Raw genomic sequence first — 15,271 nt, 5'->3', positions numbered from 1 at the left:
TGTACCCACACCTATATGTTGTGACATATTTACCCCCTAAAGGGGATGAGGGCTTTAGCCCATCCCTTCAGAGAACTGCCCGGTGAGATGTGCAGCCCAGCCCCAGAATGCCGTTTGAGGGATTTAATCTTCGATTTGGAGTTAAACCTTCATTATTAGATCACTATTTTCAAAATAGTTCAGCGAGAGCCTCTGGGCTAAATCCAGGCATATATGTTCTCTGGGGTGGGGTGCGGGAGAGATGTCTATGCAGGTTGGCAAAGGGCTCAGGCTGGCCAGCGCAAGCTGAAAGATCTATGAAAACAACCGAAGTTTTTCAGCCGGGTTAAAATAATGGACAGAACTCCAATTTTGAGACCAAGTCAAATTGATGGTGGATTTTATTTGGACAAGGCAAGCAGAGTTAGAAATATATATTAGATGTAGTTCAGGCATGCTTGTCGACTTTTAGAAAAGTCCTCAATTTAAGTGCACGCCTCTCAATTCAAACATTTTTCCGCTGTGTGATTCCCTTTCTGCTCTCTGTTGGGATTGTGGAGAATCCAGTGAGTAATTGATGGGTTTATTTAGGATGGGATGAACTGCTTCTAGCCGAGGTTTGTTGGGTGAGCTGTTCTCTATTTCACTGCATTCAACAAAAGGAAAAGAAGGCAAATTATTTTAAATACTGTAAGGTCCTCTAATTTGTGGTTGGTTATTTATATATATGTGTGTGTGTATATATGTATATATAAATCAACCAATAACTAAACTATAGCCTTTAGAAGTAGTATTCTTCAGAAACAGATCTTCAGAGATTTTACCTTGACAGAGACAGAGGCAAGAAGGTTCAAAAATTGGGTGTAGGAAGAGAGCCAGCTATGGCACAGCTCATGTGGGAGGGGGGCATCAAGCACAGTGTATGCATGTTTCTGCTTTGCAATGTCAAAACCTGCGGACTATCCACGCAAAAATAGAGTGTTGTTGTTCAGGTCCAAGTGATGTTAGAGGAGAGCCTCATAGGTTCCATCTCAGTGTGGTTTCAAATTCTATATTTGTTTTGTTGGCTGGTTTGGTGGGGTTTTTTTTGTAACGGACAAGCAGAATTGTACTGATTAATGTAATTCTCCTCTTTAGGAAAGCATAAGATAAGATGTAGTAACACAGCCAAAAGTTTTAATTGCTCTACAGATGTTCTTGAAATTAATAGTTGAAAATATCAAGTTTTATTAAGTAACTAAATCTTTTGCCTCTTTGCACCCCTCATAAGTAAAAGAAATACAGACTATTGGTGAAAACATTATTGTTTATTAAGAATTTTTGGTTAGTCGTAAATATTGGTGAGAACTGTTGTCTCTTTTAAGGAACATAATTTTATGGTGCCTAAAAAGGCTGAGCATAGGTGATGATCTTTCTTATTCTATCGAGTTACCTCATCACTAATGAGGTATACAGGAACATCCAGAAATTCAGTGTTCTTTCTCATTATCCAGAGTTTCGTACAAGAATTCTGTAAAAATAACAAAGGAGAAAAATAAAGGGCTACAAATACCAGCTTTGCCAGGGTTATGTGTGCCATGAACTGTCAAAGCTCATTTATGCTCCTTCTTAAAGGGTTAATCTGATAAAAAGCAATTAGCGTCGTCTTTGATGAAGGATTACAGATTTGTCTGATTAGACCTTTAAATATTTTCAGTCATAAATGATAAAAGTATTGATCTATGTTAAGTGGAGATCAACTGTACTACGTACTGTACTGTATGGAAGACATAGTTCAAACAAGTTCTTACCACTTTTTCGGGTGGGTTATCTATTTGGTAGGGACATTTTTTCTCCTTTATTTCCACCCATGTTGGGATGGAAATTTCCATCACACAGCTGGGAGAAAGTCCCTTCTTGCTTTCGTTGAAATAGCATTGTTTTCTCAAGCTGTGTGATTGTATCATCTTAATTTCTTGAATGTCATCCCCACGTTCACAGAAAACTCATGAGCACGTACTGTAACGTGTAGCAAATATGCATGGGATGCAAGCACTTGGGGGGCCTGCTGAAATTAGCGTGAGGTTCGTTAAACAAACCAGTTATTGTCCTCATCCTCAGTCTCATCTCGCATGCATGGTCTTAAGACCGACGTCTCCTCTCAGCCCTACCACTGTTTCAGTACAGCTTTGCCGTATGTATGTCAGAGAGTCAGTTAAGCACTGTTACCAGTAAAGAGTGTACTGTGACCGTATAGAGAGGGGGTGATGAAGAAGTGGGAAATGAACATACAAAATATCCCAGAGAAATTCAGGTTTTATTAAAATTTGGCATGGTACAGAAAAACATTGCGCAGTATTGATCCAAATGCATGAAAAGGTGACTGTCGGATCTTTAAGCTTTCACTGTTGTCCTGGCTTTTTTGGGGACCTCCCCCTGTCTATATATAAAAAAAAATATTTCATAATTTCTTGGTGTTAGTTTGGGGGTGGGGTGGGGAAGGGAGTGGGCATATCTCTTTGAAAAAAAGCTTCAGGTTCAGGTAGATTTATTTAAACTGGAAAACAAGCTAGAATATGGTGATATGATGCTTAGTATCTAGGGTTTAGTAGGCAATAGAAAATTTCAAGGAAGAAAGAATTGTCAGTTTATTATTTTTCAAGCTCTTACACTCCTGTCACTTCATTCATCCATCTTGCTATGATTAGTTTGGAAGTTTTAAATGAAAATCAATTTAAAATTGTTGTCCTTCCTTGACATTACTTTTATATGAAATTCTATTTCAAATGTGCTAATGAGTTCACTGACTGTAATCTGTTTTGCAGAAGAACAAAATAACTAGAGTAGTCATTATGCTGTGCAATTTCTCAGACTTTGAGAAATACTAAGATTTTTCCAGTCTTGGTGATCTGAAACCATTTTTTAAATTAAACGTTACACCCTATAAATTGAAAGTCTGCTAGCTCATTCTTCAAATATAAAGCTACAATTTCAGGAAGCCTTAATTGCAAGGATAAAACAAGTAAAACATGCACATATGGTCTGAACACTTATCCTGCTGGTTAATCTTCACTATTTATACAGGGTGTTTTTAGAGCATAATTCAAAATCATGCATTACAGGAATTTCGCTGTGGGATATTCAGGAGTCACAAGCAGTCAAAAATCGCCTTAGTCAGCAGTCCCCGCAGGAGCCAGCTTCTCTATTTTTTCTGTTTACAGCAATAACTTATAACAAGGAGAAGTAATTTGGTGGGTTTAAGAAAATATTTTTTTGAATGTCTCTGCCTTTCTTTTAAGTTGCAGTTCCACTGTTTAAATCTTACTCTGGTCACCAGAGGCTTTAGCAGCGCACGCGGCCATGCCTACCCTCCCAGCGCTGCTCCCTGCGCGGGCACGGGGAGATGCACCCATATGCCCAGCCATTTGCCAGCTGTAAGCATATATTCAGCTGTGAAAAATTTTCCTTAAAGGTTCATTTTCTGAAACATAGTTGGAAGAAGGCCACTTCTTGCTCTGGAAAAAAAAAAAAATGCGGTTCTGCCAAGCCATCTGCAATACCTGCGTGTGTCGTTTCTGAGCGCCATCCCCAAAGACCTGTACCTTTGGTATGAATAGGTTATAAACGTGTGTCAAGGGGGTTATGGCACATGGGATTGGTGCTTGTGCCTTTCGTGGAAGGAGAACGAAACCTGACAGCCACAAGTCGCTTTTGTCAGCAGCCCTGTATCCAGTGTACGTGGTGGGCAGTGGAGCAGGGCTCTTTCAGCCTTTCCTTCGTACGTTTTGAAATTTGCCAAACAAAAGCAGCAATGGGGGAACATGCTAAACTGGAGGAATATATTAGCTACCATTTTTCAGATGCAGAAGTGATAAGTTTATGATAAAGCGCGTGTGTATGTGTAGAAACAGATTGCTACGTGGAACAGCTTGAAGTTGTGCTAAATATATACTATGCTTTTGCTTTATTGCACGTGTCTTGTCCTCGCTCTGAATCTGTGTTCCAGTAGGTCCAGCTCAGTAATAGTGCTGCAGCTTTTTTTTTTTTTTTTTTCCCTCTCTGGGTAAACAGGTGCAGGTAAATTGTTCTGATGAGCAGATCAGAGGAAAAGAACAGGGATAAGGTTATGTGTATACTCACCAGAGGACTTAAAATTGTGTCTGTGTGTGTGTGTGCAAGTAAGTCCCATCCTTTCTCAACAGAACATTAAATGTATTGCAATGTTGTGAAACTGCAAAGCTTAGTGAATTTGTAGAATGCGCTTGTCAGGAATTTAAAAATCATATGGATAACACCTGATGAGAAATCCCATCTCACATCACTATTTGGGACAAAGGTTTCTTTTGCACTGTCAAAGCACACATAAGTATTTGTGTTTGTGCATGTGCATCAGCCTAAGCATGGCTGGACATGTCATTGCTTGAACAAGGTTGGACTCTTCTCTAGTGATATTTTTTTTAAAAAAATTATTTTTTACTTTTGATGCCTCGTCTTCCCAAATTTAGGTCTGTTTGCTCCCAGCTTGTTTAGGCTGAGAGATGAGGGAAAATATTGAGTTTTCTAATATCTGATGTAGTACAGATTTTTTTTTTTTTTTCTTGTCAGATAGTCCTTGCACAACTGCAGATCTATCCCAACATTTCCCTTCAGTTATTTAAGACTTAGTATGGAAACCTGCAGTGAAAAATTGAGTAAGAGGAAACCAAAACACAAACCACATACCCAGCCAGGACAAATATTTGTGGTGCAATCTTTTTAAAAGAACTACTTATTTTTCTCATTTCGCCTATGCACTTCCTTTTGTGTTCTTGATAAACAAGTTAATTTAAGGTCATCTGCATTTCAAATCAAGCTTCACGTGCACGAGAAATCCAAAGTGTAACGCAAACTAGTTGAATTTGAACTTACTGTATTTATTGTAAAACTCAGCAGTTGTTTTTAAAACTCAGCACACTGTCTGCATTTAAATGCATTTAGAAAGATTGGCCATTTTACTGTGAGAAAGGCCTTGTTTACTTGAGTGAAAAAGTTAATGCTCTGTAATAAGACATGCAACTTCTAGTCCTGGGACTCATTCACCGAGTGTTTGACTGGGGAAGTGAAATCCGCTTTGTTGCAAAGCAACACATTTCAGTGAAGCAAAAATTCCATTTCTGTTAAATCGCTTTCCAATTTTCAGGATAATGATGTGTTTAATTTACCACAAAACATGGTAGACTGCCTGCAGCATCAGTTTTGATTAGTCATTTAGATTCATTTTATTTAATTTTAATCCTTTTTTTTTATTATTTCTTTTTTGTGAAATGTATCTGTAGGTTGTTTTGCTTAGGTTTATTGTTAGCGTTCTAGCACTTAATTTTGATATTTTAATGCTGGCACAACCTTTGAGTTCCTGGTTTCTGAAAAGAATGATAGTTTTACTGTCTGCTGTGTTAACCATGGCACAGGCAGGACCCAGAAGCCATTAAAGCTTCAGACAATATGTGGATAACGTGCTGCACACGTTCTCCTATTTCTAATTTTTACTGTGAGCCATACAGTACCACACAGCTGAGATAATTTCCAAGAGCATCATCTTTTCCTGAGCTTTCTTGAAGAACGTAAATGGCTCTGCAAGTTTCCTCTGCTTGTTCGCTTTTACTACCACAGTCCACTCTGATCATGCCCCACTCCTCCTGGTGTCTGGCTATGGTGTGGAGAGCTGAACAGCCACTGGAGCAGATGGTGCCACGTGTTTGGGGGTTACAGGGAGCCGAGACAGCTTATGTCCCCTGTTCCCCAGGACAAGGGTGGGGGAAGATAGCGGGTGGTGCTCCCTTCTTTTAAGGCTGCACGAGTAGGCTAAGGCAAAAGTGAAAAGAGTCTTTAGGTGCACCACTTGTAAATGACTGTGTGGCTAGTAAGCCTTAGCATAAATTAGGGGAATAAGTGATTTATGATGAATTCACCCAGAAATGTGGATTGTCCTCTCTTTTCTGGTTATCCTGCATTTGAGAAGTAGAAATTGTCAGGTGAAATATTTCTTCCCACTGTCCCCTTTCTGCATTTAGTTTCCTTTCTTCTTCTTGCATTGCTGCACGTAGCCAATATTTTTCGTCCACTTTCTCCTGGATGGGGGGAAAAAAAAGTCGAGAGGGCTCGTTCTAACTTCTAAGCTGACGCATTGCTGGTATCATTGTGTTTTTGTGGCGATCAGCCACAAACAAGTGCTGCTGAACGGGGCAGAAAACCAGCTTGTAGGTCTTCTCCAGTCCTACATTTGGGAGAAGAGAGGTCCTGCCCCTGTGCTGCTGCCTGCCCGCCCCACAGTCCCCCATGGCTGTTTCTTCATGTCACCTCCTCAAGCATCCACACAGAGAGGGGAGCCACAGCCCAGCGCTGCCCAAGCCCTTGGTGGCCTCTCGTCACCTCCCCCTGTAACTCATCCTCCACCGTGGGCCTCCAAAGAGCAAGCTCCCAAGGTCTGCTCCTTCTCTTCAACCCCAGACACATGTTTACTTGCAGATGTAAGCAAAAAGCTTAAATTGTTGGAAGAACATCCGTGGGAAGCAATTTTCTTCCTGAACTCAGCGTTACTATTTTGACAGTATCCCAGGTTAATCTTTATTTCAGCAATGATGTGTGGACATTTGTGGAACTGTCTGCTTAATGTATATGTACAGCTGTCACCGAGAAAATAAACCATTCAGTTCACAGAAACAGAACGCAGCACACAGCAATGAGAAATTCAAAACAATAATAATATATTCATGTCATTGTCTTTTAAAATTTAAAGACCTGATATTCACTGAACAATCAATCCAATCTCTGCCACTTAGTTCGCATCGTTAACTTTATGTTCTCAGGTTATTCATCATTAGATGGTTCCTTCCTTCCTCTGTCTTTCTAGGAAACTTTTTTTTCAACATGGATATCCTAAGCTTCTGTGAGGCATTTTTGGGATTTGAAAAAAAAAAAAACAACCAACCACAAAACCCTAGCAGTAGTATAGCACTAGAGGAATGCTTTAAAATAATAGGTGTCTGACAAAAATATAGTCAAAGAAATAGCTTCTGCTGAAAAATAATTCAGACCTTTATGAAAAAATGGTAGACATTTTAGTGCAAGTTCACTAAGGGTCAAGTGTGTGTGTGTGGACGTTTGTGGCTCTAACCCTCACGGCTGTTTGTAGGACTATTTAGACTACTATAGACTGTGTACAGCAATTTTATATAGGTTATAACATGTCTGTTTTATTAAAAACAGTTTGGGGGCATCTTGAGGGTTTGACTAATGTTGCAGTATTTACCCCAAATTTACTACACTTATACAAAATATTAAGTGCAGTTTGAAGAAAAAAGGGGTGATGCTGGAGCGTAATAAGAATAACTGACTTGGGGAAGATTTGCTATCGAAGCAAAACTAAGAAATCTGGGAACTCAGCCTGACCATGGAAACTACTTCTCTCACCACAAATATGACATGTACATTTTATGAAACCTATTTATTACCAGGGGCCAAATTCTGTGGTCCTTATGCAAGCACAACTTTCAATGAGCGTTCACTGAGGATGGTAGAATTTGGCCCCTAGCTATTTCTTTTCCATAGAAAATTACTTCATTTGTAATTTCCTCTTCTTATATTTCTCAGTAACTGCAGAAATATGAGCTAGTCATTTAATTTCAAGTGGATAAATGCTTTGAGGACTCTGTGAAATTGCAACTTTATCTTTCAGTGTAATAGAATAAAGGAGTAAATTTGTGGACGTGATGTTTTACTTAGAGGAAAAAAACATGGTTGGATAACTACATACACAGGAAACCAATGTAAATATGTGAGTTTTTCCATCTAAGTAAAATAAGAAAGACTTTGGGTTTTCAACTGAAGAGCAGTGACCTGGGGTGTTACAAACAGCTGAATTAATATTGGAGTTCTGGGATGTTTCTGTGAGGACAACACAGCCACAAGCCAGCGCTGGATGAGATCGGGGGTACTTACATTACCCTAGCTAATTGTATTAGTATGGTGCTCAGCCTTGGCAGGTATGTTCACTTCTCTGAGGCTAATATAAATACATCCAGACTGCCCTGTACAGTGCCTTGTAAATGCATCCAGCAGGGAAGCGGAGCTGGAAATATGGCATGGAATATATAGGGGGGCTGAGGCGAGGGCTGGGGGTGGCTCTTGGAGCGTGCGTTTGGTACCCTGCAAATTCATGCTCCTCAGAGAGGAGAGGGGGAGTCAGGGCTGGTTGGAGCCAAATGGCTGAATCAAAAGACGCTGCTGTCAGTGTAATCCTGAGCAGAAGAATCTATCTATTGCCCTTACGCAGCTATTACACCTGGCATCCCTCTTAACCATTTCCATTATGTGACCAAAGATTTAATAGCCATGCAGGAGAAAGCACAAACCCATTGCAGTGTTTTGGTGTTAGCCTGTGTCCACGCGGTGCTTTGCCAGCAGGCATGGACGTGTTCTCCTCGTCCTCCTCTCTTCACCAGCTTCATGAGCATAGCTAGCACGGCACCAAGCCCAAGGTCAGCGCTGCCGGCCGGGACAGGACCAGCCTGCAGAGCTGCACGGGATCTAGCCCCATCACCCCAGTGTGGGGTCACCTCTAAAGGTGCTGCCACTGCAGTTGTTTTCTGTGAGTAAGCCCACAACGTGGCTTTTCCAGCATTGGCTCTTTGTCTTAGGAAATAACTTTAAAACAATGAGTTTCAGGTTTTAGCTGTGAGTTACCTTTCTTTTCCAGACTGAATAACGTTACTGATGCTCGTTGAACGTGACTTACCCAAGATTAATTCCTGAATAATGTATAAATTGTTTAATCACCTGTGAAACTTTCAACTTTTCATTTCATTAGCTGCGAGATGAATGTCGATTAAATGTGGTTGGAAGGCCAGAGCTTGATGACACATGCAGCAAACACCACTGAGGACTCTGTTTCATTTAATGCAGTAATAATAAACACTCCATGGGCAATATTTCAGCTATCAAGAACGCTTTTACAGTCTTTTCTATCTATACGTGTTTGGCTAAATGACAAAATTGAGGGGGGTGGGGGTGGGGGAGCAAAAAATGAGTCAGACTTATTGCCTTAATGTAACCTTCCTGGCTGAAAGTATATTAATTGGCAAAATGAATTACCTCAGACTAGAGCGGAGAAAGGCCTCCATTGTGCGCAGCCGTGGCGTGAAACGTATACTCTTTGGCTTGTACGTTCTTTCCTCAGCGGCATGATCCGTCCAGTCTGATCAGCAGGCTTCAAAGTCAGCCTTGCGAGATTGATAGCACCTTACGGTTGGAAGCTCTTTCATTCAGTTTGGTTGGGCCTTAAGCCAAGTTACTTTGAAGTATTTTGCGGTGAAAAACATCCTTCCCGTGCAGAAGCTGCTCCCAGCTTCTTCCCACATTGCGGCATGGTACTTCTTCAAACTGCAAGGGTTAACGTGAGGAAATGAGTCGTTATTTCTCCTTTTATACAAGAGCTCCATGTCTGGAGCCCTTGCTAGGACCACATGAGACCCACGAGCAGAGCCTGCTTCCTTCCCAGCCCTAAGGTTGAGGTCCAGCAATAACCTCAGGTAGCAGCGTCCCGATCGTCTGCTGGGTGGGAAGGACTAGGGCAGTCGCAGGGGGGCTGGCTATGTTTCTTCAAACGACAGCTCCATGTAATAAGCTTGCCTTGCACGAAGGACTCGGACTCGAACCAGTCTCTGGCCCAAACCATTCATTATCATCACTTTTTTCCCAGTCTGGCAAACACTGTAATTGTCTCCGTTTGAGATGGAAGGGGAGAACGACACAATCTTGGGCAAAATAGGCATGGTCATCATCTGTCTTTTGAGTAAAAGAGGCCATAACTGATGTGTTTTATGCTCTGCTGTCACTCTCTCCTCTTTCTGTTACGTGTTCAAAGAAAGAAGCGATCCCCTTTTTTTCAGGGACCCTCAGTGAAGAATTTGGTTAGCAGAAGATGTCTTGCTGATTCTTGGCTGAAGAAAATAAGTGTAATAAACTGTCAAAACTAACATGAACTTGTAAAACTCTTCATTGTCTTTTTTATTGGATTTGCTGAAGGAAGAGCTTAGGAGAATAAATACCAAAAGATCGCACATGAATAAGCATGCTATTTCTCACTGGTTGCTGCTCCTCGGAATTAAGTATTAGAATAACAAGAAGGATGAGAGCTGTAGGTTAAACCAGTTCAGTCGGATTTCCTGTAAGTCAGCATCCCATCCGAGCGAGCGTTATTTGCTGTTATAGGTGGTTGCTTCTATGGAGAAATTGAATCTGAACGGGGCTGGAGACTGTGCAACCTTCTCACCCACTTAGAGGAGGTCTCCCCAGGTCAGGGGTGTGACCGGCAGTGGAAAAGCCATGCGGAAAGCTGGGGTTTGCCGCTGTTCCCACTCTATTTGTTCTGCGGATAAATAAATTGAGGGCTGGAGTCTTCACGGCTGTCAGTTTGCCACCTTTGAATGTCTTCTTTTAGAGAAATAGGAAAGTCAACCGCATGCTCAAATTAGTCCTAATTGTTACAGGAAGACTTCTGAGTGGTTCCAAGACCATCTTTTTCCACTGAGCTTGTATTACAAGATATTTCTGGAATTAGATGGAGCAAGAAAAAGAACAACTTTATTTTTTATTTTTTTTTTTCTTTCACAGCTTGTACGTTATGTTAAGGTGCCTTTGAAACAAACCTTTGAAACAAATCTGACCCTGTCCTGTACGTTGAATTGGCTTTCTTGCTCTGTGAACTGTGACATGTTCAAGTGCTAGGCTTTAAATTAGGGATGGCAGACTTTGGATTAGCATGGTGGTATTTGTAACCTCTAGCATTTTGTATCCCACTTTCCTGCAGGATCTCCTGCCCTCACTGGCACTGGAACCATTGCTGTCACGGTGGATGATGTCAATGACAATGTCCCCACATTTGCCTTTAACGTATATTCTGCCACTGTATCGGAGGATGCTCCTACGGGGACAGATATTTTGCTTGTAAATTCCTCAGATGCTGATGCTTCTACAAATGCTGTTATTAGGTAGGTCATTTACTGTTGCTACATGTAATATTGCCTCATAACTTGCCTGAAGATTTTTTTTCCCCCCGTGTCCATCACCAACATGCCATAAAACTGTAAGACACAAAAGGACGGCTGCACCTGTATAGCTAACTTATTTCGGCAAATTTGGGGTTTTTTGTTGTTTATAGGCTTTTAGAATTATGTTAAGGACAAATAAAGCTGCAGTGTCATTTTAAGTTTTTACTAAGTGAAAAGCAAATGAGTTTAACTTGCCTCTGAGTACAATTTTTTATAGACTAGATTTATATTTCTCAATAAGCATAGATGAATTTGAAATTATTTTTTTTTTTTAAAAAAAGAAGAAAGTCTGAAACTATAAATAGTGTCTTAAATGGATTAAGCACTTCAGCTTGCAGTCTTTATATATAGGTCTTCTGCATAAAGGAATACGGTATTAGCTGTGAATGATCATCATTACTAGCTGCCATCAGCTTGTGTAGCCTTTGTTGGAAAGGCTTTTGCCTGTTATTTAGCATAGCTTTTAGAGTTGAGGACATGTAAGGAAGGATATAGTTAACAGGTATAATACCGATCTTTTAAAAGTATTCCTGAAGAAGCTAGAAACCATTGTTTCTGGAGGCTGGCAGGCTTCTTAAATACTAATTGAAGGAGCTTTCAGGCTTCTTAAATACTAATTGAAGAAGCCTTCAGGAAGGGATTGGTGGGGAAGAGGAAGATGTAGTTTTCAAACATCATTAACAGATTTGCTACAAAAGCTGACTTGGAGGCAGAGTTATTTTTTTTTCCCTTACTAACGTTTAAATGAAACCGCTCACCCTAAAATAAGTGAAGTTGGTCTAGTCATAAACTTGATTTTTAAGCTAGGCAAATCTGGAAATCAGTATCACTTTCTTGCATAAAAAAATGTCCAAAGTTGTGGATGGTATTAATTTTGTGAAAGCATACATACATTTGGGGAAAGATTCAGTACTTTATTTGAGACCTTAAATGGTTTTTCAAACCTAACTGTAGTTTACATGACTGCTTATGCAGACTTGGATGCATTTATAGTCAATTAGCCAGGCAGGTACAGTATCACCCAGCATGGACGCTACAGACCACTGTCAACAGCAAACACTGCCTGCCTTGCTGCCGCATTCACATCTTCTCGTGTAGTAAGCAATTTTCACTGAAAGCCAACATATTCCTTGGGTAAATTCATGATCAGTTTTATGATCATTAGCAACAGTTAATGTCTTCAGTTTAGAATACAAAGTGCACAAGGCAAGGCTTAAAGTTTGTCCCATTCAGAAAACCAGTAAAAAGTTAGAATTTGGCATTTTTGCTTTAAATGCCAGTGGTTTGCAGAGCTCAGTTGATGCAACTTAACTGGGCACTGGTCTAAACACTGGCCATTCCCAGTTTCACAGACAAGAGTAATGAAGATGTTGAGTGGCAGTGACAAGCAGAAGATTATCCACTGAGGACTGATGCATTGCGAATGGAACACAAAGCAGATTTGTATAAGTTATTAATTGGAAGGACACGTAGGTAATCTCATCACATTTACACTGCAAACACCTATATCTCTGTTTCCAAACTCACAGAACAGGATATAAAAGTAATTTCTTTATTTACTTGTGTTAGTTCACCTCAGTTCATTCTTCAAAGTGCTTAAGAATATCACTGTGGTTGTTCTTTTTTTTTAAAAAAAAAAAGGAAGTAAAATAACCCAGAAGTATGTTATGGCAAAGCAAGTTTGTATGAAATGCTGTAATATTTTCTTTCCAACTAGCTACAAGCCAAAAATAGAAACTTGATGTTTTGGCATCTTTAAATATTTGAAAAGCATCCAGAATTACCATTTATTTAATTGTGAAACAATGAAGCTTTTAATTCTATTCACTCTTACTGTAAGAAACTATTTCTGACAAGCTCTCTTAGAAAAAAGAATTCCATACAAAGCATGAATTATTGCAATGATTGCATCCCATATTCAGAAATTATCAGTGCTCTGGAGTTTCTTTAGTGTGGGTGAATTGCTTTAATATCTCTGCCATTAGCCTTTGTCATTCACTCAGTGCCTCATAATAGAATAGTTGATGATGTTGGTTTTTTTTCTTTGTAAGTAGCTATTTAAAAATTGTTTTCAGGGTTTGTTTTTAGACTCAGCAACATACTTCGTTTTTCTTGGACAGAATTTGTCCAGATTCAGCATTGAGAGTAATGTAACTCTTAAAATATAACTGGTATTATGAAACTGGCAAAAGCCAGAGGGACCAGAACACATAAGGTCTTCTTATCAGAGGCGCTGAGCACTCAGAACTCCCTTTCAGTCTTGTTAGATCCTGTTTTGAAATCAAACCTTAGGTTTCCAAAGATGATATGTAAAATCCTCTGCTAAAATTTTCATGTAAAGTCAAAAAATGGACTGTGTTATGCAAGAAGCAAATAATATTCTGCAAAACTGTAACGTGTCCTGATGTGCAGGGTCTTTTTCTCTTACTTCTGGTGATAACCTGTGAAGTCATTAAAGGAGGCTGATGAAGTTGTTAAAGGCAATGAGCGCTTGAGTGGCCTTGTTAAAAGATAGCATAGATAAGAGGGGTCAGCACAGACTAGTCAAAAGGCCAGGTTTTAAGCACTTTAGTCAAATTCCTTTTGTGTCAGTTGTCACCATTAAAGTTTCAGGGGTGTTTGGGGTTTTGTTTTTGGCTTGGGCTTGGAAATTTTCAGTAACAATGCTGAGGCACGCTTAACATTGTCCAGTTGGTTTGTGTGCAGTTGTGCTCAGATATAACTCAGAATATCCTATGGCAAATGTAATTTGTCTTTATCCTCTTTTTTTTTTTTTAAAAAAAAAAAAAAGTTTTCATAGCATCTTTCCAATGCTAAAGCTTGAGGTGGAAATACAGAAGAGAAAGTCTGTGTCTTCTGCAACACCTCACACAGGGTTAAAACATTGCAAATCACAGATGAAATTTGCTCATGCTGCTCGTATTTAGGGAGATTTAACTGCTGCTTTAGGCTTTGCCCATATTCTTTCCACCCTAGATGCACATTGCTGTGGCTGGAGGATAATTACATATGGCCATCATATTATATCATAATTAAGCAATTAAAGTCTGCTCATGGCATTCTGTAGAGATTAATGACTGAACAGGAGAAGTTGCCACAGCTTATTACGCAGGCTGGCTATCAGTCCTCTAGGTAAAGCTTCTGGCCAGTGTTATTATTTCTGTCATAACCTGCTCTGATTTTAAAAGGCGAAGATAGGAACATTACTCTCTTTCATAAAAGCCATTTTCTTCTGAATCTTTTATAGAACCATAGACCTCAAAAAAAGCTGCTGCTGCGCTGTACCGGGCTTCTCTGAAAGAACCATGCTAATCACAGCTGTGCTGGTTTTGGTCGGGGTTATAATATGGGATATGGAAATAGTTCATTTTAGCCAGGTTTTGTTTTGTTTTGTAGAAAACCCGTTATCTGTATTAACTAAAAATGTAATATTAACCAATTGCCTTTAAAAATATGGCCCAGTGCTTCACGTTTCTTTGAGATCCGTTCTGTATGAACACAAGCTGGGTGAGCATTGGAAGAGAGAGGGGCGAGTTCACTGTGCTAATAAGCCAGAGGTAGCTCATATGATGCACTGCAGTAAGCACACGATCAGTTCTTATCAAATCACATTTTTGCACACACTCAACAGATGCGTGCAGGTACATATACACCAATCAAGGGTGAAATTCTGGTCCCAATTATCCTGTTAACGTAGCTCTGTTAACGTGGCTACTAATTTGCTATGTTACTGTAGATTAACATTGAAGTCTTGAATGGCAAAACTTAGCTCAGGATCAGCAAACAATATGAGTTATACATCCTCATATTATTTTGTAAAATTTTCATCCTTTTATTTCAGAAAATAGTATTTTTTTCTGATTATTCTGCAGATTCAGGTAACAGCTATGTCAGCTTCTTGGAATAGCACTTAATGCATTAGCCCAGGGAAATCGGTACTAGAGGATGTCTGCAGCAGGCAATTTTGGGGGTATGGCCACCTGTACTTCCAAATGTACTAAGGTTCAGTCTGCTTCTCATCTATTAGAAATCTATCTGCGTTAAGCAACTACGCTTGGAAATCCTCAGAAATGTCATTTATGACAGGTCTCAAAATATGGAAGAGAAAAAATGTGAACACAGATGGACAGTTAGACAAAAATCCGTGTGCTGATACCCATCGGCATGGTGGTCTGAAGTGTATAGAAAATTGTTATTATCTTAAGACAGCAGGCTGCCTTATGAAA

General features: G+C 39.8%; 1 protein-coding gene across 1 annotated transcript in view; it reads left to right on the top strand.

Annotated features, from left to right (window-relative positions):
* Positions 1-15,271, top strand: part of FAT4 (FAT atypical cadherin 4) — a 150,934-nt gene that overhangs the window by 98,452 nt on the left and 37,211 nt on the right. Inside the window, exon 7 of the mRNA XM_037398243.1 lies at positions 10,805-10,985. Within this exon, the coding sequence (XP_037254140.1) occupies positions 10,805-10,985 (181 nt within the window). The remainder of the gene's footprint in view (positions 1-10,804; positions 10,986-15,271) is intronic.

Source organism: Falco rusticolus, chromosome 1 (genome assembly GCF_015220075.1).
Source record: "Falco rusticolus isolate bFalRus1 chromosome 1, bFalRus1.pri, whole genome shotgun sequence".
NCBI lineage: Eukaryota > Metazoa > Chordata > Aves > Falconiformes > Falconidae > Falco > Falco rusticolus.
Note: the sequence above shows the minus strand (reverse complement) of the source record. Positions and strands in the feature narration are given on the sequence as shown.